This window comes from Neoarius graeffei, chromosome 15 (genome assembly GCF_027579695.1).
Source record: "Neoarius graeffei isolate fNeoGra1 chromosome 15, fNeoGra1.pri, whole genome shotgun sequence".
NCBI lineage: Eukaryota > Metazoa > Chordata > Actinopteri > Siluriformes > Ariidae > Neoarius > Neoarius graeffei.
In genome coordinates, this window is record NC_083583.1 from 52,565,358 (window position 1) to 52,591,235 (window position 25,878).

Sequence of the window (25,878 nt, forward strand, 5' to 3'; positions counted from 1 at the left end):
GTAGAAAGCCAAACTGGGGTGACTATTTCCTGTGACACAATACAGCGTACACTGCAGAGGAATGGCATGCATGGATGCCGTCCACGAAAGAAGCCTCTCCTAAAGCCCAGGCACAAAAATGCCCGCCTAGAGTTTGCCAGGGCCCATGCTGACAAAGATGAAGACTACTGGGACTCTATACTCTGGAGTGATGAGACCAAGATAAATGTTTTTGGAACTGATGGCTTCAAAACCATATGGCGTCGCAAAGGTGAGGAATACAAAGAAAACTGCATGGTGCCTACAGTGAAACATGGTGGTGGCAGTGTCCTTACGTGGGGCTGCATGAGTGCTGCTGGTGTCGGGGAGCTGCATTTCATTGATGGCATCATGAATTCACAGATGTATTGTTCTATACTGAAAGAGAAGATGCTACCATCACTCCGTGCCCTTGGTCGTCGTGCACTTTTCCAACATGACTAAACACACATCTAAGGCCACTGTTGGATTTCTGAAGAAGAACAGGGTGAAAGTGATTCAGTGGCCAAGTCTGTCTCCTGATCTGAACCCAATCAAACACCTATGGGGAATTCTGAAGAGACAAGTTGAGCATCACTCTCCATCCAGCATCCAGTCACTAAAAGAGGTCATTGTTGAAGAATGGAAAAAGATTGATGTTGCAAAATGTCGCCAACGTGTTCATTCCATGCCTAGAAGACTTGGTGCTGTCATTAAAAATCATGGAGGCCATATAAAGTACTAGATGTAGTAGTTTTTGTTGTGGGGTGTACTCATTTTTGCACCACCCTAATTTGAGTAAAACTGAAAAAAATGTGTAATCCAAGTTATATTATTAACCTTACTTTCATGTTATAAGTTAAACAGATGTTATATTAAACTTTGTCTTGTCAACATTTTGGAAATTGTTTGTGCTCATTGAGATATTGTTTAAAATGTTACTTTTCAAAGGGGGTGCACTCATTGACGCTCAGCACTGTATGTGTGTAAACAAGTACTTTGTATTTGTTTGCTAGTAATCACAGCATAACTCAAGTATGTTCAAATTTTATTCCCAATATTTATTCCTGAAAATAACTGCATTAAAGTTGGACTGCCTTTCAGATTTTTCAAGTATAGGTCATAAAAAGAATTTTCCCTGACACCCAATTATTTTTGTTTGGTGGACTGAAAGCTACTGAATTCGAATCACAGACTTCCAGTTTCATTAGTCCACCCCCCAATAGAACAATTAATGGGGCGGCACAGCGGTGTAGTGGTTAGCGCTGTCGCCTCACAGCAGCAAGGTCCGGGTTCGAGCCCCGTGGCCGGCGAGGGCCTTTCTGTGCGGAGTTTGCATGTTCTCCCCGTGTCCGCGTGGGTTTCCTCCGGGTGCTCCGGTTTCCCCCACAGTCCAAAGACATGCAGGTTAGGTTAACTGGTGACTCTAAATTGAGCGTAGGTGTGAATGTGAGTGTGAATGGTTGTCTGTGTCTATGTGTCAGCCCTGTGATGACCTGGCGACTTGTCCAGGGTGTACCCTGCCTTTCGCCCATAGTCAGCTGGGATAGGCTCCAGCTTCCCTGCGACCCTGTAGAACAGGATAAAGTGGCTACAGATAATGATATGAGAGATGAGAACAATTAATGAATTTAAGGCCATATGGCCCTAAATTCTCCGCTATTTTTTCCTGCTTCACCGTGACCCAATTCAAGATACTACATCATGCATGACGTGGTGGGCTTTCCCCGTTCGCGCAATGCATTGTGGGATACAAATTTGAAACAGGAGAGAAAAATGGAGGACGTGAGTGTGCGAATGAAACGTGAAAGACCGACTACAGTAACGGAAAGCGAGAAGAAAAGACGTTATGTTGCGAAGGAAAGGAAACGCAGGACCAAACTAATAAATATCGGCGGTCAGCGAGCACCTCGGTGTGATCAGCTGTTCGTTTAGCGACAGAATGATGGAACTGTCAGTGCACGGTCAAAGGTAAACCTGCGCATGCACAGACACACGGACTTCCTCTGTCTGCTTGACTGCGTGAAGCGAGCGATTTCATGCACATTATTTGCTAGAGAATCCCCTCAAATTAAATAACTTCCCAGTCATAGAATGGCCTGATATTTTGTGAGATATTACAGAAATAAACACATATCACAATGACCAAATTTCAGAGGGAAACTAAATTTCACCAATTTTATGAAATCAAAAGGCCATCTCGGGGCGGCACGGTGGTGTAGTGGTTAGCGCTGTCGCCTCACAGCAAGAAGGTCCTGGGTTCGAGCCCCGTGGCCGGCGAGGGCCTTTCTGTGCGGAGTTTGCATGTTCATCCCGTGTCCGCGTGGGTTTCCTCCGGGTGCTCCGGTTTCCCCCACAGTCCAAAGACATGCAGGTTAGGTTAACTGGTGACTCTAAATTGACCGTAGGTGTGAATGTGAGTGTGAATGGTTGTCTGTGTCTATGTGTCAGCCCTGTGATGACCTGGCAACTTGTCCAGGGTGTACCCCGCCTTTCGCCCATAGTCAGCTGGGATAGGCTCCAGCTTGCCTGCGACCCTGTAGAAGGATAAAGCGGCTAGAGATAATGAGATGAGATGAGAAAAGGCCATCTCGCTTTCACTTAGAAATCAAATCAAAATATAACTGCATATAGCAGCGATCTGTGGGGTCCAAGCACCTTTCGCAAATATCCTCAGTAAAAATTATTAACTCCACCCTCTAGGAATGGCCACACCCCCCAGAATCTTGACTTGGACATACAACTAACCAAGCTACACCAGTCTGAGTAAATCAAGCTCGAACCCCTTAAGGTTGTCCTTGTTTTTGAGAAAATCATTAATATAAACAAAGCAAATGTCAAGTAAATAAAAGGGAAATCATGACAATCAAATGTTTGTATTAAAGGAGAACTGAAGTCATTTTTAAACTTGCTTTATTTTTTAATTAACGTGTTATTCAATTACGTTTTTGGTTTTAGTAACCTTATATTGGGACTTGTATTGGCAACTAATTGTAATTAAATATTATACTTATTGGCCTATTCGGTTTTTAGCCACGTTGAATTTAGTTCGTTTGGTCCACAGCAGGCGTCACGTATCTGCGCGATCTTCACGAGACTTGTGCGAGACTTTGAAACATGAAGTGTCAGCCAGGTGTCAGTGCCGCCATTTTGAAACTGTTTTCCAAATGAAATATTGCACAAAAACGAGTTTAAATGATGATTACTGCCTACTTTTTTCAAACTTTCCTGATTGCTGTCAAAACAAACAAAACTTCCGGCTTGATTACATCAGCATTCGAAAGAGGGCGCGCGCGTCTTTTGACAATGTTGGCAGATGTCATTCACTTTGATTTCCGCTGTATGTTTTACTTCCGTCCTACGAAGTCTCGCACAGGTCTCAACGAATCTCATTTACGGACATCGCTTTGATGTATGGACTGATATATTACAGAGCGTATTTCAAACACTCATAACTTGCTATAGCAGTGACAAAACAGCAATCAAAAAATGCATTCCTATATTTAATAAAATGAGAGAAATAGAATTTTGATGATAAAAAAATTAGCCTTCAGTTCTCCTTTAAAGTGCATATTCTGGACCAACTTTGTGGGTTTTTTTTTTATATGAAAGTATGTCCCTTTACACACTCATCCAGAAGGGTAATTTTGCACAAAACCATCTGTCTACAGCAGAAAAAAATAAAATAACAAAACGCGTCTGGAAAAATCCCAAGGGAGTCTGGAGCCAGATTCGTGACGTTACCTGCGGAAGCGCCAGCAGGCTGCGCGAGCTTTGCACGGTTTCAGTGCGCAGCCTGTGTAGACCAAGCGCTCCCATTTCTCTCTCATTGTCCGGTCTTTTGTGAAACGATGAGTACTAATCCCATCATGATTGGTGTTGCTACACCCTCCTACGATACATCTGTTAACCATTTTAATAATTACGCGATAACGTTGAAGAAATTTGCAGAAAACCACCAGGTCGTTTTCTCATAAACAAACCAGCGCTGACGTAGGATTCAGAAGGAGGCGTCCCGCACGCGACGTCACGAAAATCAACGTTTCCCGGGAAATCCAAATGCCAAGTTTTTTCAGAGGCGGACCAATTCGCCTCAAATGGCTTGATTTCAACTGAATTTTTCTGGTATTGCGCAAGGTAAAAAAAAATTGCAGAGAATGCAGAATCTCATCTCATTATCTCTAGCCGCTTTATCCTGTTCTACAGGGTCGCAGGCAAGCTGGAGCCTATCCCAGCTGACTACGGGCGAAAGGCGGGGTACACCCTGGACAAGTCGCCAGGTCATCACAGGGCTGACACATAGACACAGACAACCATTCACACTCACATTCACACCTACGGTCAATTTAGAGTCACCAGTTAACCTAACCTGCATGTCTTTGGACTGTGGGGGAAACCGGAGCACCCGGAGGAAACCCACACGGACACGGGGAGAACATGCAAATTCCACACAGAAAGGCCCTCGCCGGCCACGGGGCTCGAACCCGGACCTTCTTGCTGTGAGGCGACAGCGCTAACCACTACACCACCGTACCACCCAGAATGCAGAATGTTACAGATATTTGACCAACGTTTAATATAAAATCTGAGAATTACATTGATCTTGCTCCTGAATTTACCCGTGATATGCACTTTAACAAATAGAATCAATAGTGCAAGTCTGCACACTTCATAGGCCTGGGTCAGTGGGATATCCCACAGCAGTGAATGAAAAATAAAGGATAAAAAATGACTTTGCTTACTTGTGTTTGCTCCAGGGTTTGAGTTTTTTGAGGCTAGTGCCAAAGATAACATCAACGTAAAGCAGACCTTTGAGCGCCTGGTGGACATCATCTGCGAGAAGATGTCAGAGAGCCTTGATGCCGGAGACCCAGCTGTCACCGGAGCCAAACAGGGCCCCCAGCTCACCGAGCAGCCGGCTGCTCCACACCAGGACTGCGCTTGCTAAAAAAACCACACCCGGCCTCTCCAACTACACTGCCCTGCACTACCATACACAGCATAAAGGTAAACCAATAAGGGTTAAAGGAAAAGAAAATTGAAACATAGCTCTTCATAGAATAATTGTGTTATCTTTTATTTTCTACCCTGGTCCCAATTCCAGTTTGTGAGTGTAATTATTTTCAATAACTTATGACACTATCTTTGTTTTTGCTGCACCATTGTTTTAGACTTGGAGAGGGAAAGCCATACTTTAATATTTTACTACGACAATTAAGTTTGGCGAAGCACAAATCATCAGGTGTTAGCTTCTTTCCGCTCTGTGTGAAACTTTTATCTGGCCTTCATATGGCATCTTTTATTTCCCTGTACTGTTTTTTTTTTTCCTTTCCTTCATATTTTGTACCATCATTTCTTTGCTCTCATGCTCAACTTTTGTTAAACGAAGTACGAACAAATACTCGCGGAGAACCTTCTGTATATTTATTCCAAACATGTATATAGACAATGTGCAGTATTTAATACAGGTATAGTAACATATTTAAAAAGAAATCATTTTGAAAAATGACAAATCCGAGAACTATGAAGAAAATAAGAGGAGTCATGTAATGTTTTTGTGGTAACCCTTCGCATTGCTCGTCACAAACCTCTCTTGCATATTTGTAGTTCTTAATCACTGAACTGCTGAAGGTCAGATATACAGTACATAGACATTCCTCAGTGTAAAATGCATGGAAGGAAATTAAGCCATTTAGGCAAATAGCTAGACGATTCCACACAGTCCGTTGTAGATCCAAACAGTTTCAAAATAAATCTTCTAAATGAACGAACGTTCATTTAGAAATGACTTTGTGTTTATATTCACATTGTCGTAGTGACAGAACTTCTGCTTCTGGCAGCGTGAAGAATTCTAACCACAACTTTAACCGATGTTGCAAAGCCGTACTTATTTCTAACTTGATGCAAGTTTCAGAGATGGGAATCCCATTTCTGACTTTTTCTAAATGTTTCTGTAAACGACTTGTCCTGGTGCAGAAAATGTATTCTTACATGTTGTACTGAAGAGAAAATTGAAGGACAGGAGAAAAAAAAAAAAGCAAAAAAAAATCTCTTGTTGTAAATGTGTCGTCATGTCACATGACTGATTGTCAGGACTGTTACTTATTATAGACTTCGTATTGGCATTGCTGAGAAGATATGATGATGATGAACAAAACCAGAGCCTCTTATGACATTTTTGTGATTTAAATCAGTCTACATTCCTAATAATAATAATAATAATAATAAATTCCCAGTTTTCTTTCCTTTGCTATGCTGTCTTCCTGAAAAGGACTACATATACTTGAGTCTTCAGTTTTATGTGTGAATTGTGCTGTGACTCTGGGCTCAAAACAAGCAAAAAAAAAAAAAAAAGAGGAAGAAAAAAAGGAGATACAGAAATTTATTTAAAGTATGTGCTTTATCTGCTCTGTGTATGCTTGCTTGTGAACGAATGTGTCATTTTATTACAAAGCAATATCGCAAAAATTGTGTTTTGAAGTATTTATTGTTTCATTACGCCCTTCTAGAGAGGAATATTAAAAGGTTTAGAAGCAAATCCTGTCACGTCATACAGATTGACAGGAAATGTGCTTACTACGCCACTCGAACGCTTCAAATTCACTTACAGCAGGATGATAGAAATCGATCAAATGCACACTAACCCTCAGAGACCAGAACTGGAGACAGGATCTCCAAGCAGATGCTTTGTGTCCTAGTCCTAATTTATACCAAGATAACTTTAAGCTATTGAGATGTTGAGCAAATCGTCAGCGTTTGTTTCAGTGATCTTGAAAAAAAAAAAAAAACTCTGCTTTTGATTTCGTTTTAAATTCTGCACCATTTAATTTCAGTGCATTGTTGTGTTTTTTCTACTTTTATTTATTTTTTTTAAATCCTCTTTTTTTCTAATGTGGGAATTCTGTGTACATTTTGAGTCAGAAAAAAAAAGCTCAACTATTATGCAGTAGAAAAGTGAACTCTAAGTACAATAAGGGGCATGGTGTCAAATGTTCAGTGGTGAAGTTTACCAAACCTACTGTCTATGTTGTGGAAATTACTGAAATGAAAAAGATAAATAATAAAGGTTTGTGCTGTTAAAATATCTCAAGGCCATCAAGTTGCCATGCTGTTTTTAGATTTTTTTTTTCTTTCCTGCAAGAATTAATAAGGACACGGTGTTATCGTGATGTGAGGCAGTTACACAGCAGCCAGCAGGACGTGCGGGGGCAGTGTAAGGTGACAGAATATAGACGGAGGAAATGAAAACGGTCAAGAAGGTGCAGAAAAGACTTACGGTGGTGCTTGAAAGTTTGTGAACCCTTTAGAATTTTCTGTATTTCTGCAAAAATATGACCTAAAATATCATCAGATTTTCACACAAGTCCTAAAAGTAAAGAGAACCCAGTTAAACAAATGAGACAAAAATATTATACTTTGTTGTTTATTTATTGAGGAAAATGATCCAATATTACATATCTGTGAGTGGCAAAAGTATGTGAACCTCTAGGATTAGCAGTTAATTTGAAGGTGAAATTAGAGTCAGGTGTTTTCAATCAATGGGATGACAATCAGGTGTGAGTGGGCACCCTGTTTTATTTAAAGAACAGGGATTTATCAAAATCTCATCTTCACAACACATGTTTGTGGAAGTGTATCATGGCACGAACAAAGGAGATTTCTGAAGACCTCAGAAAAAGCATTGCTGATGCTCATCAGGCTGGAAAAGGTTACAAAACCATCTCTAAAAAGAGTTTGGACTCCACCAATCCACAGTCAGACAGATTGTGTACAAATGGATGAAATTCAAGACCATTGTTACCCTCCCCAGGAGTGGTCGACCAACAAAGATCACTCCAAGAGCAAGGCGTGTAATAGTCGGCGAGGTCACAAAGGACCCCAGGGTAACTTCTAAGCAACTGAAGGCCTCTCTCACATTGGCTAATGTTAATGTTCATGAGTCCACCATCAGGAGAACACTGAACAACAATGGTGTGCATGGCAGGGTTGCAAGGAGAAAGCCACTGCTCTCCAAAAACAACATTGCTGCTCATCTGCAGTTTGCTAAAGATCACGTGGACAAGCCAGAAGGCTATTGGAAAAATGTTTTGTGGACGGATGAGACCAAAATAGAACTTTTTGGTTTAAATGAGAAGCGTTATGTTTGGAGAAAGGAAAAAACTGCATTCCAGCATAAGAATCTTATCCCATCTGTGAAACATGGTGGTGGTAGTATCATGGTTTGGGCCTGTTTTGCTGCATCTGGGCCAGGACAGCTTGCCATCATTGATGGAACAATTAATTCTGAATTATACCAGCGAATTCTGAAGGAAAATGTCAGGACATCTGTCCATGAACTGAATCTCAAGAGAAGGTGGGTCATGCAGCAAGACAACGACCCTGTGCACACAAGTCGTTCTACCAAAGAATGGTTAAAGAAGAATAAAGTTAATGTTTTGGAATGACCAAGTCAAAGTCCTGACCTTAATCCAGTCGAAATGTTGTGGAAGGACCTAAAGTGAGCAGTTCATATGAGGAAACCCACCAACATCCCAGAGTTGAAGCTGTTCTGTACGGAGGAATGGGCTAAAATTCCTCCAAGCCGGTGTGCAGGACTGATCAACAGTTACTGGAAACGTTTAGTTGCAGTTATTGCTGCACAAGGGGGTCACACCAGATACTGAAAGCAAAGGTTCACATACTTTTGCCACTCACATATGTAATATTGTAATATCATTTTCCTCAATAAATAAATGACCAAGTATAATATTTTTGTCTCATTTGTTTAACTGGGTTCTCTTTATCTACTTTTAGGACTTGTGTGAAAATCTGATGTTGTTTTAAGCCATATTTATGCAGAAATATAGAAAATTCTAAAGGGTTCACAAACTTTCAAGCACCACTGTATGGGTCACTTTTTAGGGCCAAAAAGGTACATATCTGTTCCCAAGCAGTATACAGTGGTGCTTGAAAGTCTGTTCCATCAATGGTGGCAAGCCGTCCTGGCCCAGATGCAGCAAAACAGGCCCAAACCATGATACTACCACCACCATGTTTCACAGATGGGATAAGGTTCTTATGCTGGAATGCAGTGTTTTCCTTTCTCCAAACATAACGCTTCGCATTTAAACCAAAAAGTTCTATTTTGGTCTCATCCATCCACAAAACATTTTCCCAATAGCCTTCTGGCTTGTCCACATGATCTTTAGCAAACTGCAGATGAGCAGCAATGTTCTTTTTGGAGAGCAGTGGCTTTCTCCTTGCAACCCTGCCATGCACACCACTGTGGCTCAGTGTTCTCCTGATGGTGGACTCATGAACATTAACATTAGCCAATGTGAGAGGGGCCTTCAGTTGCTTAGAAGTTACCCTGGGGTCCTTTGTGACCCCACCGACTATTACACGCCTTGCTCTTGGAGTGATCTTTGTTGGTTGACCACTCCTGGGGAGGGTAACAATGCTCTTGAATTTCCTCCATTTGTACACAATCTGTCTGACTGTGGATTGGTGGAGTCCAAACTCTTTAGAGATGGTTTTGTAACCTTTTCCAGCCTGATGAGCATCAGCAACGCTTTTTCTGAGTTCCTCAGAAATCTCCTTTGTTCGTGCCATGATACACTTCCACAAACATGTGTTGTGAAACTCAGACTTTGATAGATCCCTGTTCTTTAAATAAAACAGGGTGCCCACTCTCACCTGATTGTCATCCCATTGATTGAAAACACCTGACTCTAATTTCACCTTCAAATTGACTGCTAATCCTAGAGGTTCACATACTTTTGCCACTCACAGATATGTAATATTGGATCATTTTCCTCAATAAATAAATGACCAAGGATAATATTTTTGTCTCATTTGTTTAACTGGGTTCTCTTTATCTACTTTTAGGACTTGTGTGAAAATCTGATGATGGTTTAGGTCATATTTATGCAGAAATATAGAAAATTCTAAAGGGTTCACAAACTTTCAAGCACCACTGTATAAAGGGTACAAATAAAGGTAAGTACCTTTTAGAGCATAGTGCCAAGCCTTTGTAGCCTTACAGGTATAATAATGTATTTTATTTTCTGAGAGTGTATTTTGACGTTATATTTTCCAGGATCTTCTTCGGCGTCTGTAAATTCCCTGAATGATTACAGTGTATTTTTAATGCTTTCTTATGTCAGACCATGAAGGCATATTAATCTAGTATATTCTTTGGCAAGTTAGTAAATGGTTAATCACGATGAGTTAACCTCTCCAGAGAGTTGCTTCATGTATAAAAACGTGAATGAAATTTCACTAGAGGGCATCAGAAGACAACGGTGTCCTGCCAAGGGTTTAAAAATAGTCCCTTTCCTTTGGGCCATGAATGACGTCAGAAGGCCGTCTGGATCAGCCATTACCATAGCAACAGATGTGTCCGCAAGGTCACATGATTTACAAAGTAGGATAATGGGTCTTGGCTGTGAGGTGGAATGAGGAAAGAATAACAATGTGTAATGGACTGAATAAAATGTTCTCCTGGAGGAATCAGTTCCTGACCCTCTCACTGCTGTAGTTACTTTCCTTAAGTCGTATATAATGATTTACCTCATGGCAGCAGCACAGACTATTAAAGCGTCGCTTTAACCCAGTAAGAACTTCCTTGAAGTAGGGTACACGTACTGTTTTTATGAATTGCTACAAAACAAACAGTGAATACTTTTCCTCTTCCTGACGAAAGCAAAGTCTTAATAGCAATAATACAAAAAACAAGCAGATTTTTGTGCTGTGTAAATGGGTGACCCCCTGCAAGGTGAACTACAACTGCAATTTAACATTCCCAGCCTTCCTCTTCCACGCTCACAGCCTCACAAACTGTATTTTAGGGAAAAGTAGCAGAACTGCGCAGCTCTTCTGGCTACACTACCGTTCAAAAGTTTGGGGTCACCCAGACAATTTTGTGTTTTCCATGAAAAGTCACACTTTTATTTCCCACCATAAGTTGTAAAATGAATAGAAAATATAGTCAAGACATTTTTCTGGCCATTTTGAGCATTTAATCGACCCCACAAATGTGATGCTCCAGAAACTCAATCTGCTCAAAGGAAGGTCAGTTTTATAGCTTCTCTAAAGAGCTCAACTGTTTTCAGCTGTGCTAACATGATTGTACAAGGGTTTTCTAATCATCCATTAGCCTTCTGAGGCAATGAGCAAACACATTGTACCATTAGAACACTGGAGTGAGAGTTGCTGGAAATGGGCCTCTATACACCTATGGAGATATTGCACCAAAAACCAGACATTTGCAGCTAGAATAGTCATTTACCACATTAGCAATGTATAGAGTGGATTTCTGATTAGTTTAAAGTGATCTTCATTGAAAAGAACAGTGCTTTTCTTTCAAAAATAAGGACATTTCAAAGTGACCCCAAACTTTTGAAAGGTAGTGCATGTGGGGTTCATTCACAGGAAACATGTAAACACACAGGTGATGCCATGACCGGGGTGCCATGTGGATGTAAAGACAGGAACATTTTAAACAGAGAGAAATTGTCCTTCACAAAAACTGTCACACCCAGTGAAATATAATCATTAAAATACTTTACAAATCATATTATGAACCTGTTTACATCGAAAGAAAGAAAGCTTTTTGTGTCACATGCACACTTCAAGCCCAGTGAGATTCATCCTCTGCATTTAACCCATCTGAAGCAGTGAACTCACATGCACACACACCCACACCCAGAGCAGTGGGCAGCCATACTATAGCACCCAGGGAGCAGTCAGGGGTTAAGTACCTTGCTCAAGGGCACCTCAGCCCAAGGCCACCCCACGTTAACCACAGTCTTTGGACTGTGGGGGAAAGCACCCGGAGGAAACCCACGCAGACATGAAGAGAACATGCAAACTCCACACAGAAAGGCCCCCTAGCTCAAACCCAGAACCTTCTTGCTGCGAGTCAACCATGCTAACCACTACACCACCGTGCCGGATGCTTGAAATAGCCCCCCCACACACACACACTCCATGTTATAAAAAAAAAAAGTACACACAACCTTCACTCAACCCTGCTACCTGTTTGAATATTCTACAAGTCACATTTCCAACAGGAAGATCCAGCATCTGAATCTCATGGGAAGAAGAAATGTAAGTACATGCTCAGAAAACAAAAGTACAACATTTGTACCTTTAGCAGTACCCTCTAAGGTACTTATTTGTACCTTTTATATACACTGATTGAGAACAGGTATGTACCTTTTTGACCCAGAAAGGTACCCACAGTTACCTTGAGGTCCAATAATGAGCCCTAGGGGGTACATTAGTGTAGACTGTACCTTGGGGGACAGAAACGGACTCCTACTGTATCCCTATTTCTGACAGTATACTCTTGTTTTTGCTTTTTTTTTTTTCAATGACAGAGTGACTATACCTGGCGACTTGTCCAGGGTGTACCCCGCCTTTCACCCATAGTCAGCTGGGATAGGCTCCAGCTTGCCTGCGACCCTGTAGAACAGGATAAAGCGGCTAGAGATAATGAGATGAGATGAGAGTGACTATATTGTGGTATGAGGTAACTTTGAAAGTACAACCCCGTTAAACAAATTATAGATAAGTAATTTATGAATTTAAAAAAAAAAACAGTTATAACTGAATCCTTAGTGTTTTAAGGTCTTCGTTCCATTACCATGGATGTTTGTTAACCACGGTTTGCATCTTTGCCAATTTTAAACTGAAATTACTCTTTCAATCATTTTACTCATTTAAAAGTAAAAAGCACTGTGATGAGCAAAGAAACCTTGCAAAAAAATCTGTTTTATATTATATTCGGGGCGGCACGGTGGTGTAGTGGTTAGCGCTGTCGCCTCACAGCAAGAAGGTCCTGGGTTCGAGCCCCGGGGCTGGCGAGGGCCTTTCTGTGTGGAGTTTGCATGTTCTCCCCGTGTCCGCGTGGGTTTCCTCCGGGTGCTCCGGTTTCCCCCACAGTCCAAAGACATGCAGGTTAGGTTAACTGGTGACTCTAAATTGAGCGTAGGTGTGAATGTGAGTGTGAATGGTTGTCTGTGTCTATGTGTCAGCCCTGTGATGACCTGGCGACTTGTCCAGGGTGTACCCCGCCTTTCACCCGTAGTCAGCTGGGATAGGCTCCAGCTCGCCTGCGACCCTGTAGAACAGGATAAAGCGGCTAGAGATAATGAGATGAGATATTATATTGGGCAGTTTTAATTTTTTTTTCCAATTTAGAAAGAAAGAAAGCACAACTTTATTCATCACACACTTGTGAAAATCCTCTCTGCATTTAACCCATCTGAAGCAGTGAACACACACGTGAGCAATGAGCACACACACACACATACCCAGAGCAGTGGGCAGCCATGCTAACAGCGCCCGGGGAGCAGTTGGGAGTTAGGTGCCTCGCTCAAGGGCACCTCAGCCCAAGGCCGTCTCATATTAACTTAACCGCATGTCTTTGGGGGAAACCTATGCAGACACGGGGAGAACATGCAAACTCCACACAGAAAGGCCCCCACCGGCCGCGAACCCAGAACCTTCTTGCTGTGAGGCGACTGTGCTAACCACTACACCACTGTGCCGCCCGAAAAAGCACTGCAATCTTGGAAATCTTCTACAAGCCTGAAATGAAGAAACTAGCCATTCCATTTTTAGTATCTTTGAAATGATTACTCTTGAACTACTTTCAAACAAATGCACACTGCACCTCAAACCTCATGTGTAGCAATACTTACATTAACCTGAAGAGGGCGCTACGCCACTGTTTCTCATTTATAAACCAACCTGCAATCAAACCCTACTTTTTACTGGCTCAGTTCATTTCTCTGCTCATACTGTGAGTGAAATCAAATTTAAAAAAAAAAAAAATCACATTTATTTTTCCTTCAATATGTTATGCCTTTAACTTCCTCTAAACATGATGTAAAAATAACCATGCAGCCAGGTGGAGCAAAATAATGTATGGTGTCCCCTCATTATCAAGCTGTTTCACACAAAAATGCCACCTTCCAGAAGAAAGATCGCATTACAATTTTCTAATTTCTCATATTTTGTTTGTTTTTAAGTCATAAAGTATAATATAGCTGGAGATCACCAAAAATAAAAGCTAACATTTTAGTTTTACGCCTGCTTTGAACAGCTAAAATGTCAAATTGTGCAGAAATTGTTTATGGAGGAATAAACAATTTCAAATGATTTTTTTTAATCCACTTTTTTCCTCCATTGTTAGACAGTAATACTAACAGGTTAACAAAAAAAAAAATATTTATTAAGTCTACTTCACAGAATTTACAGCACTTCTCCATGTCTGCTGGAAAAAGACAAATCAGAAAGGAAACGCTGAAACCAAAAACCAAAACTGAGATTGAAATGGGGGGGAAAAAAATGACAATTTTCTACCATTGAGGCAAACTGGATGCCATTTTACAGATTGTTTAACCCAAATTCGCAATTTCACGGCATCCGATATTTAAATGATCAGAATGTAGATTTTTCTGCTAATTGATCATTAATGAAATTGAGAAAGGAGCTCAAAATAAGCTTCATTTTCACATCAAGAGGACTAGGTGCTTTTAAAATAAAAAAAATAAAATAATAAAAAACAGAATGGTAATTTACGACACAGGAAAAGTTTGTTTTATAGAAATCTGTACCCCCCCTCCCAAAAAAGATGCATTTAACATTTGACTCAGTGGGTGGGAAAAATGTTAATGTTCAGTGTCATGTTAGACCCTCTCATCTGGTGAGAAGAAGAAAACGATGAAAGGGAAAAAAAAAAATGAAAGGAAGTATGGTGTTTGCGTTCAGTGCTGGTTTTTGACGCCCTGTGGTTTTCCGGGCTTTTTGTCTTGTGGCTGTCCACGACCAGCTCCTTGCATGCCTCTTCCCCGGCCACCAAACACACCTGCGGAAAGGGATTTATATTCACTAAAATACTGGGCATAAAGAAGTAAAACACTCTGAGAGGTGCTGTTAGAGGAAAATCAACATTTTCAAATATTCCACAGAAAAGTGGTGACAATTACAATCAACATGTCATACTTTTTAACCATTTACAGTTACGTTTCAGACAAAATAGCTATCAGATGTGGAAACGATTCGAGTTCCAGTCAGCACTACTGTGAGAGCTGCTCTTAACCAGGTTTGAGAATTCAACAGCACTGCACTATAAGGGCAGAGAACATCACATAACGATGACCACAAACTACGTCTTACCTCGTCCAGCTCCGCCTCCTCTGCCCTTTCCCTGCTGTTTATTCTGCTGCATGCCACCCCGGCCGCGGCCCTTAGACACGACTTCCTCTTTCACCATGTCGATGATTTCGTCAGGGATGCGCAGGTATTTGATCGTGCTTCCTCGGATATAGCATTCGGGCATCCTCCAGAACTTATCTCCGTCCTGTACAAACGCACTCGTGTCATTCTTAAAGTCCAAGACTGATCAAGCAAATCAAGTACAACCCCGATTCCAAAAAAGTTGGGACAAAGTACAAATTGTAAATAGAAACAGAATGCAATGATGTGGAAGTTTCAAAATTCCATATTTTATTCGGAATAGAACATAGATGACATATCAAATGTTTAAACTGAGAAAATGTATCATTTAAAGAGAAAAATTAGGTGATTTTAAATTTCATGACAACAACACATCTCAAAGTTGGGACAAGGCCATGTTTACCACTGTGAGACATCCCCTTTTCTCTTTACAACAGTCTGTAAATGTCTGGGGACTGAGGAGACAAGTTGCTCAAGTTTAGGGATAGGAATGTTAGCCCATTCTTGTCTAATGTAGGATTCTAGTTGCTCAATTGTCTTAGGTCTTTTTTGTCGTATCTTCCGTTTTATGATGCGCCAAATGTTTTCTATGGGTGAAAGATCTGGACTGCAGGCTGGCCAGTTCAGTACCCGGACCCTTCTTCTACGCGGCCATGATGCTGTAATTGATGCAGTATGTGGTTTGGCATTGTCATGTTGGAAAATGCAAGGTCTTCCCTGAAAGAGACGTCGTCTGGATGGGAGCATATGTTGCTCTAGAACCTGGATATACCTTTCAGCATTGATGGTGTCTTTCCAGATGTGTAAGCTGCCCATGCCACACGCACTAATGCAACCCCATACCATCAGAGATGCAGGCTTCTGAACTGAGCGCTGATAACAACTTGGGTCGTCCTTCTCCTCTTTAGTCCGAATGACACGGCGTCCCTGATTTCCATAAAGAACTTCAAATTTTGATTCGTCTGACCACAGAACAGTTTTCCACTTTGCCACAGTCCATTTTAAATGAGCCTTGGCCCAGAGAAGACGTCTGCGCTTCTGGATCATGTTTAGATTCGGCTTCTTCTTTGAACTATAGAGTTTTAGCTGGCAACGGCGGATGGCACGGTGAATTGTGTTCACAGATAATGTTCTCTGGAAATATTCCTGAGCCCATTTTGTGATTTCCAATACAGAAGCATGCCTGTATGTGATCCAGTGCCGTCTAAGGGCCCGAAGATCACGGGCACCCGGTATGGTTTTCCGGCCTTGACCCTTACGCACAGAGATTCTTCCAGATTCTCTGAATCTTTTGATGATATTATGCACTGTAGATGATGATATGTTCAAACTCTTTGCAATTTTACGCTGTCGAACTCCTTTCTGATATTGCTCCACTATTTGTCGGCGCAGAATTAGGGGGATTGGTGATCCTCTTCCCATCTTTACTTCTGAGAGCCGCTGCCACTCCAAGATGCTCTTTTTATACCCAGTCATGTTAATGACCTATTGCCAATTGACCTAATGAGTTGCAATTTGGTCCTCCAGCTGTTCCTTTTTTGTACCTTTAACTTTTCCAGCCTCTTATTGCCCCTGTCCCAACTTTTTTGAGATGTGCTGCTGTCATGAAATTTCAAATGAGCCAATATTTGGCATGAAATTTCAAAATGTCTCACTTTCGACATTTGATATGTTCGCTGTGTTCTATTGTGAATACAATATCAGTTTTTGAGATTTGTAAATTATTGCATTCCGTTTTTATTTACAATTTGTACTTTGTCCCACCTTTTTTGGAATCGAGGTTGTACATCTCTTGTCCTATATTACTGCATCACCACACTGAGTGGATTATTTACCCGGGAGGTACAGATGACTTCTCTTAAATTGATGTTCATCCAGTTGTCACAGCTGACCAGATGACCGTTGTACGTCTCCCCGTTCTTCAGCTCCACCAGCTGCAAATGATTGCGGTCATTAGTTGAACATTGTTTTAATGCCTCTTCTAACGTCCCTACTCGGAAATACTCTGAGTGGACAGCTTACCCTGTAGCTGCAGTCATTTCAACTAACAATGACCATGTGGGTTATTATATGCATAATGTGTCAGCCCTGATCTAGTCTGGCCATCAGGGTAAAGATGGAGCACAGGACCACTGCTGACCAGTTAGGGAATGGTACAGGTTTATCAGGCACAGTAGGTTTTTAAACACGTCAGTGTCACTTCTGGGTTGAGGAACCGCAACGACCAAAATAATCATTTAACAGCGGTGCTGTGGTTAGAAACGGACACTGATGAAGGACACAGCTATAAATATGGAAATGAGCACTGGCCCATTTCCCCTTGGAGCTAACAAACTGTACAACAGAAGTCAGAGGGGCTAAAGGTAATAACTGTACACCTACAAGGTACATGAACATGACGGGGGGGACGGGGGACAGTCAGCAAGTGTAGGCAAGATCATGTTTTATTACCCACTGGTCGTGTTCCCATTATACCTGTCATTACATCATCATTACGCTAAACAAAGTTATTGAACTTTATTAGATCAGTGGATCTCTGACTGGTGTCCAGGGACCTCCATGGGTTCATGAAGCACATCAATGGGGTCAGAGATTTTTTTTTTTTTTAACTTTTTACTTTGATGGAAGTTACAACTCGCATTATCAGAATTATTGTATAGTGTTTCACCATTTGACTGGTCAATTAAATTAAATGGGCTTCATCCAAAGCACAATACAAAACACGTAGCGTATAAATAATGCCAATTTGGATCTAATATGGGTTTTTTTTCAGGAATTTTTCAAGAAATTATTCAATACTGTACAATTAAATAATGTTGAAATTACATCAGCACTGAGAGAACCTCTTAAATTTATTTTAGAGTTAAAGGGGTCCCTAGCAAAAAAAAAAAAAAAAAAAGTTTGAAAACCCCTGTATTAGACAATTTAAAGGATTACTAAAAGCTACTATGAGCTGTATACCAGCAATTAAGACACTGTGTGGTTTAAGCAACTGCTCAGAAACAAGGCTCAGTGCCAGAATTTCTAGACACTGTGTATACACACACACACACACACACACACACTCACACTCTCTGTCCTTACCATAGGGTGGTTCTGTGCTGTTTTCAGTAAAGACAGTGGAAGCTGTAAGGGGAAAAAGAAAAAAAAAAGAAAAACAGTCTCAGTGACTTTCCTCTTTAATCCTGAGTCAGAATTACATCACAGGCATCTATCAGACGCTCTTATCCAGAGTGATATACAGTACAACACACCCAGAGTAGCCTGGGGAGCAGTTGGGGGTTAGGTGCCTTGCTCAAGGGCACTTAAACCATTTCTGCTGGTCCAGGGAATCGAACCAATGCCCTTTTGGTCCCAAAGCTGCTTCTCTAACCATTAGGCCATGGCTTCCCAGTATAAAAATGACAAGTTATACATTTTTACTTAAAGGGGAACCTTAGTAAAACTATAAATTCAACTTTATGTGCTTGGTTAATAATGATCATGGACAGATTTGTTGTACTACATCTGCCACTGTATGAAGGACGAAACCAAACACACAACATTATCTGGAACAAACAGATACACAGCAGATCTGAAAAGCACACACACTGTTCAGGGGTTTGTTGTTGTTGTTAGAAAGAATTGCAGAGCTAAAGGATGTGAAGCTCACAAACAGGGGTGGGTTTCCCAAAAGCCTCTTAACGCCAAGAGCATCTTAACTAGGAGAGAGAATGTTCATTGTGCTGCTCGCTCTACCATTTAAAGATGATCTTTGTGCTACGATGCTTTTGGGAAACTTTGGCCAGGGGTGGGTTTCCTAAAAGCCTCTTAACGCCAAGAGCATCTTAACTAGGAGAGAGAATGTTCATTGTGCTGCTCGCTCTACCATTTAAAGATGATCTTTGTGCTACGATGCTTTTGGGAAACTTCGGCTAGGGGTGGGTTTCCTAAAAGCTTCTTAACGCTAAGAGCATCTTAACTAGGAGAGAGAATGTTCATTGTGCTGCTCGCTCTACCATTTAAAGATGATCTTTGTGCTACGATGCTTTTGGGAAACTCAGCACAGATCTGTTCACTGACAGGACCATGTGGTGCGCTCGCGCTTGAAACGAAGCCAGTGCTGGATTTTCTACATCCTTCTGGATTAAGCCACGCCCACCTCATTTGAATACAGATCCAGATCTGAATATTTAAAGCACCAATTAGATACAAATACAGAAAGTGGAACAGTTTTATCAGGGTGACCAAACGTCCTCTTTTGCCCGGACATGTCCACTTTTTATGTCCTGTCTGGGGCAGGTTATAAATTCATGAAAATGTCCGGTTTTCACTGTTTTTCATGGGACCATTAAGCGTGTACTTAAATTGACCAGCGCTTTGCACAGAATACTACGGTACTTTCTTGCATGACGTAATTCCTGAGAGGCTGCCTTGTGGGCGGCTCTGCGACATGCACACACAGAGGGAGCAGACAGCAGAGCAGCATTGCACACAAAATGCTGAAGCAAAAATGCAGCTTTGCAGATGAACTGTAAAAAAAAATTTCCCACATACCGTCCCGGTCGGGACAAGTGGGAGGCTGAGTGCACCATGTGCAAAGCTGGCACGCGTTTCAGTGTCTAATAAAGGTGCTGGAGATCTCAAAGCTCACACGGACACTGAAAAACATAAAAAAAAAAAAAAAAAAAAAAGCTGTGCGAGGGGAGAGTTCTTCTGCAAAGTTGACCGAGTTCTACTTTGTTAGAACTCACCAATCTGAAGACATTCACAGAAAGGTGCAACAGTGATGGAGTTCAGTGGCCTGCAGGTGCACCAGAATTGGACCAAATATTTTGAGAAGGCAAAAAGCACTGCATGTTACTCAGAGCGACTGAAGATTGCACAGTTTGTCTTTGCACTTCCCTCTCACAATGCAAATGCTGAGAGGGTTTTCTCACTGATGCAGAGCCAGTGGACCAAGGAGAGGAACCAGCTGTCTGTTGAGTCACTGAAGGGGATTCTATGAGTGCAATACAATTTCAAAGACACTTCTTGCAAAGGCCTTTATGCTTATTTGTTGAGCAACCGAAAACTGCTGGGAAAGATCAGCTCTACAGCAAAATATGGATGGGCAGACGAGGATGATGAAGAAGAAAAGCAGGATGAAGAAGACAACTAAAGATTAAAAGTATAGATCCTTTTTGTTTGTTGAGTTAGTATCTTTGTGAAACTGTATTATTTATCTTCATTCTCATCTCATTATCTCTAGCCGCTTTATCCTTCTACAGGGTCGCAGGCAAGCTGGAGCCTATCCCAGCTGACTACAGGCGAAAGGTGGGGTACACCCTGGACAAGTCGCCAAGTCATCACAGGACTGACACATAGACACACACAACCATTCACACTTACATTCACACCTACGCTCAATTTAGAGTCACCAGTTAACCTAACCTGCATGTCTTTGGACTGTGGGGGAAACCGGAGCACCCGGAGGAAACCCACGCGGACACGGGGAGAACATGCAAACTCCACACAGAAAGGCCCTCGCCGACCACTGGGCTCGAACCCGGACCTTCTTGCTGTGAGGCGACAGCGCTAACCACTACACCACCGTGCCGCCTATTATTTATCTTATTACATTGAAAAGGTATTAAGAGATATTTTGTTGAAGCTGGATTTTCTAATACAGGTCATATTTAGAACATTATTTCATTTTTATTTATTTGAAAAGAGAGCCATCATTTTGTTACAGATTTTATTTTATTACAGAAGTTATGTTTGTACCACTGAGGCATCATAAATAAATGTGTTATTTACCAGCTGGGAGGTCAGTATGGTGAAATACCGTGACCGAGGTCTTGAAAGTACTGAGCGAGGCCCTCTGGGCCGAGGTCAGTATTCAAGGCTGAGGTCACGGTATTTCACGACCTTAAGCTGGTAAATAATATATTTATTTTTTTCTTTACCAAATTCTAACAGAAAACTAGATAGAACTCGACGCCAACGTCGATGGGGATGCCGCCGCCCGGTAGACTACACGCCTTATTAAGTTGTGATATGGGGATGGACATTTGACCTCACAGTAATCTTGACCTGGTGAAACTGCTTGCATCAGCCTTGGAGATATTGTGTTTACAAGGTTTTCGGACAGACACTTGACCTCACAGTGACCTTGACCTTAGACCTTTTGATCTCAAAATCTAATCAGTTTATCTTTGTCCCCAAATGCACAAATGGCGAAAGTTTGGTGAAATTCCTTTCATTCGCCTTGGAGATATTGTGTTCACAAGGTTTCGGGACGGATGCATGGACAGACGGACAACCCGAAAACATAATGCCTCCTGCACTTTACTCCTGCATAACCCGAGCCGAGCCGCCATTTTGAATCCTCATTCATGGCTGTAATGCAAATGGCTTCCTCCTCGGTATACAAGTGCACTTCCACGGCAGGAAAAAAACTACATTTTGCCACCTATGTAGGCCCCTATTTATACAAATAGGAGTCATTCAGGATTCAGCCATGTTTTTGCTCGGCGTTAGCAACAGTTAGAGGTTTTTAGCTTTCTCCTGAAATGTTTTCTTTTATTTCTTCTTCCTCAGGGTAGTAAAACTCGCTTTTGCTGTGAACACTGTCGCTATCGCTATCCATGCTGTAAAATTAATGCTATTCTCCTGAGAAATGCTGGCAATAATTTATAAGATTTTTGATAATCTTATAAATAAATCTTATTTTTAAAAAAAAAGATAAATGTTGACAAAAAATGCTACTATGTATGTCGTTGTTGTGAACAAGCGAGTCAAAGGTCCGTAACCGGGGTCTATATTGTAGGATACGGACCCGCCCGCCAGCCAATCAGAGCGCAGGATTTGATGGAAACCAGACCACGAAAAAAAGCTGTTATTTAGCAGCTGGGAGGTCCGTATGGTGAAATACCGTGACCGAGGTCTTGAAAGTTCTGGGCCGAGGTCACGGTATTTCACCATACGGACCGACCTTAAGCTGGTAAATAATGTATTTATTTTTTTCTTTACCAAATTCTAACAGAAAACGAGAGCGCCCGAAAGGGAAAACCGAGGCAATCCGCCATTTTGAATCCTCATTCACGGCTGTAATGCAAATGGCTTCCTCCTCGGTATACAAGTGCACTTCCATGGCAGGAAAAAAAACTACATCTTGCCACCTATGTAGTCCCCTATTTATACAAAATTGAGTCATTCAGGATTCAGCCATGTTTTTGCTCGGCGTGAGCAAGTTACAGGTTTTTATCTTTCTCCTGAAATGTTTTCTTTCATTTCTTCTTCCTCAGGGTAGTAAAACTCGCTTTCGCTGTGAACGCTGTCGTTATCGCTATCCATGCTGTAAAATTAATGCCATTTTGAATCCTCATTCACGGCTGTAATGCAAATGGCTTCCTCCTCGGTATACAAGTGCACTTCCATGGCAGGAAAAAAACTACATTTTAGTCCCCTATTTATACAAAATTGAGTCATTCAGGATTCAGCCATATTTTTGCTCGGCGTTAGCAACAGTTAGAGGTTTTTAGCTTTCTCCTGAAATGTTTTCTTTTATTTCTTCTTCCTCAGGGTAGTAAAACTCGCTTTCGCCGTGAACACTGTCGTTATCGCTATCCATGCTGTAAAATTAATGCTATTCTTCTGAGAAATGCGAAAATAAATGTTGACAAAAATTGCTCCTATGTTTGTTGTTGTGAACGAGCGAGTCGCCAGAGGTCCATAACCGGGGTCCTAGGATCCGGACCCGGACCCGCTCGCCAGCCAATCAGAGCGCAGGATTTGATGGAAACCGGGCCGCGGCTGAGTATCCTTTTTTTTTTTTTATCAAAATATAGTCACCCTAGTTTTATAGCCCTATCCAAAAATCAAGCATCACAACATCTGGTGAAATATCAATCGACAATGACTTTTAATTAAAATAAATAAACCCAGTGAGTGAGTTCAGTGTTCCATTACCTCCAGGTTTTATTTGCACTCAGAGCTGCAGCTGTGAGACTGTTACCCAAAAACACACGTACTCAATGCTGGTCATTTGAAAAATATATGTTTTGTCTCAGTCTGACTCGGAAACAGTTTATGGAAAAGAGCGCAGGGTTATAAATCCCACAGCTAGCTCATAATCAGAGCTAACATTAGCTTGCTAATCATTTGCTCCATTCAAAGATGGCGCCAAGCAGCGAGCTCCAGTGCACAACGCGCACATCTCAGCCGCTCCAACAGATTCGTGGTTTAAGATTTTACTTAAATGATCTGAATAATATGATCTGTTTCCGCCATGGATCCTGCACGCCATGTTCATAACTTGGCTAGTTAGCTGCATGTTAGCACTGCGCCTCCGCCGGTTAGTGTGAATTCCCCTGAAAGTCGTAAATAAATAAATTTACTCACCATAGTGGCTTACTGACAGGATAACCTACTAGTCTTTTAAGCTATAAATTAATATTTATTTGCTCTAGCTGTTAATATTGACTACTTTACACATTCACGTTATATTATACCGCAGTTTAAACCACATACTGGTCTGCGCCACTATTTTACATCCGGGTTATCACCACACACCCCGGAAGCTAAAGAAATAAGTCTTCTGTAATAAGAGTTCTTGTTATACTTTCAAACTCACAGAAACTAATTCATTTTTGTGATGTGGTGGATACAAGAAATTATTTGTTTGGCCAATGCATGAAATAAAATGAATTACTTTTATAATTAAATTTTGTATTGATTATAAAATACTACTATTGACCTTTAAAGCACTGAATGGCCTTGCTCCACAGTACCTGAGTGAACTTCTGCTCCTCTATGACCTGCCATGCCTACTTACAATAGTGGGCAAAAGTTTACATACACCAACAGAACGTTTTGTTTCTTGGCTATTTCTAAAGAGAAATTGAATGATAATACACAAAAACCTTTATTTCACTTGTGGTTAATGGTTGGCTGAAGCCATTTATTGTCAAGAAAATGTTAACTCTTTTTAAACCATTATGACAAAAAAAAAACTACACAAATGACCCTGATCAAAAAAGTTTACATACCCCAATTCTTAATACTGTGTATTTCCCCCTTTAACATCAATAACAGCTTGAAGTCTTTTGTGATAGTTGTCAATGAGTCTCTTTATCTTTTCAGATGGTAAAGCTGCCCATTCTTCTTGGCAAAAAGCCTCCAGTTCCTGTAAAGTCTGGGGCTGTCTTGCACGTTTGAGGTCTCTCCAGAGTGGCTCAATAATGTTGAGGTCAGGAGACTGAGATGGCCACTCTAAGACCGTCACTTTATGCTGTTGTAGCCACTGACAAGTTGATCTGGCCTTGTGTTTTGGATCATTGTCGTGCTGGAATGTCCAAGTTCGTCCTATGCGCAGCTTCCGGGCTGAGGCGTGTAGATTTTCCTCCAGTATTTTTTGATAAGTGACTGCATTCATCCTGCCATCAACTCTTACCAAATTTCCAGTGCCTTTGTAGTTCACACATCCCCAAAACATCAGAGATCCACCACCATGTTTCACTGTGGGAATGGTGTACTTTTCATCATAGGCCTTGTTGATTCCTCGCCAGATGTAGCGTTTAGTGTTGTGCCCAAAAAGTTCAATTTTGGTCTCATCACTCCACACAACTTTTTGCCAGAAGGTTTGGGGTGTGTGTCTCTGTGCAGTCTGGCATATCATAGACAGGCTTCTTTGTGGCATTTGCGTAGAAGGGGCTTTCTTCTGGCAACTCTCCCATGCAGCCCATTTCTTCTCAAGAGTCTCCTAATTGTACTCTTTGAAACATCCACATCAACTTGTTTCAGAGAATCTCGAAGTTCACCAGATGTTATTTGGGGCTTCTTCTTTACATCACGCACAATTCTTCTAGCAGTGGTGGGTGAAATTTTTCTTGGTCTACCTGAACGGGCTTTGGTGTCTACAGAGCCCCTGACTTTCCACTTCTTGATTCTTGTTTGAACAGTGCTGACTGACATTTTTAATTGCTTTGATATTTTCTTATATCCATTCCCTGATTTATAAAGTTCAACTACCTTTTCACGCAGGTCCTTTGACAATTCCTTTGATTTTCCCATGGCTCAATCTCAAAGATGACACACGGCACTGGATGAGGGATAAAAGGTTCTCTCAAAAGTCCAGCAATTTACTGACTTTTTTTTTCACCCACTAATTAGAAGAAAACAGATCACAGGTGAAGGTAGTTGCCTTTAGTTGCCATTCAGTCCTGTTTATGTCAAATTGTGTACAGGTTTTCAGGCCAATTCACAGGGGTATGTAAACTTTTGATCAGGGTCATTTAGGTAGTTTTTGTTGTTTTCATGGTTTTCAGAGTAAACGCAGTAATGAATACAATAAATAGCTTCAGCCAACCATTAACCACAAGTGAAATAAAGGTTTTTGTGTATTATCATTCAATTTCTCTTTGAAATAGGCAAGAAACGAAACATTCTGTTGGGGTATGTAAACTTTTGCCCACCACTGTAGATCAAAAGGTGCAGGCTATCTGCTGGTACCCCGTATAGTGAAGGCTACATCAGGGGGCAGAGCCTTTCCTTACAAAGCCCTACAGTTATGGAACAGCCTTCCAAGTAGCGTTCGGGAATCAGACACAGTCTCAGTGTTGAAGTCTCGGCTAAAAAATTCCGTTTAGTCAAGCCTTTTGTTAATGGTGTTTATGAGGTAAAGGAGGAGAT

The 25,878-nt window shown here is 41.4% G+C and overlaps 2 protein-coding genes across 2 annotated transcripts in view; one reads left to right on the forward strand and one right to left on the reverse strand.

Annotated features, from left to right (window-relative positions):
- LOC132899576 (ras-related protein Rab-3A) overlaps positions 1–7,092 on the forward strand; it is a 38,776-nt gene extending 31,684 nt beyond the window's left edge. The window contains exon 5 of the mRNA XM_060941592.1: positions 4,755–7,092. Within this exon, the coding sequence (XP_060797575.1) occupies positions 4,755–4,945 (191 nt within the window). The 3' untranslated portion in view covers positions 4,946–7,092. The remainder of the gene's footprint in view (positions 1–4,754) is intronic.
- A 7,104-nt stretch (positions 7,093–14,196) lies between these two features.
- lsm4 (LSM4 homolog, U6 small nuclear RNA and mRNA degradation associated) lies at positions 14,197–23,750 on the reverse strand. Its single transcript, XM_060940564.1, has 5 exons — positions 23,590–23,750; positions 18,310–18,351; positions 17,061–17,159; positions 15,166–15,349; positions 14,197–14,854 (listed from the first exon to the last, which is right to left on the reverse strand). Exons 1-5 carry the CDS (start codon positions 23,590–23,592, stop codon positions 14,754–14,756), a joined length of 429 nt encoding a protein of 142 aa, XP_060796547.1. The 5' UTR covers positions 23,593–23,750; the 3' UTR covers positions 14,197–14,753.
- Between the last annotated feature and the right edge of the window lie 2,128 nt (positions 23,751–25,878).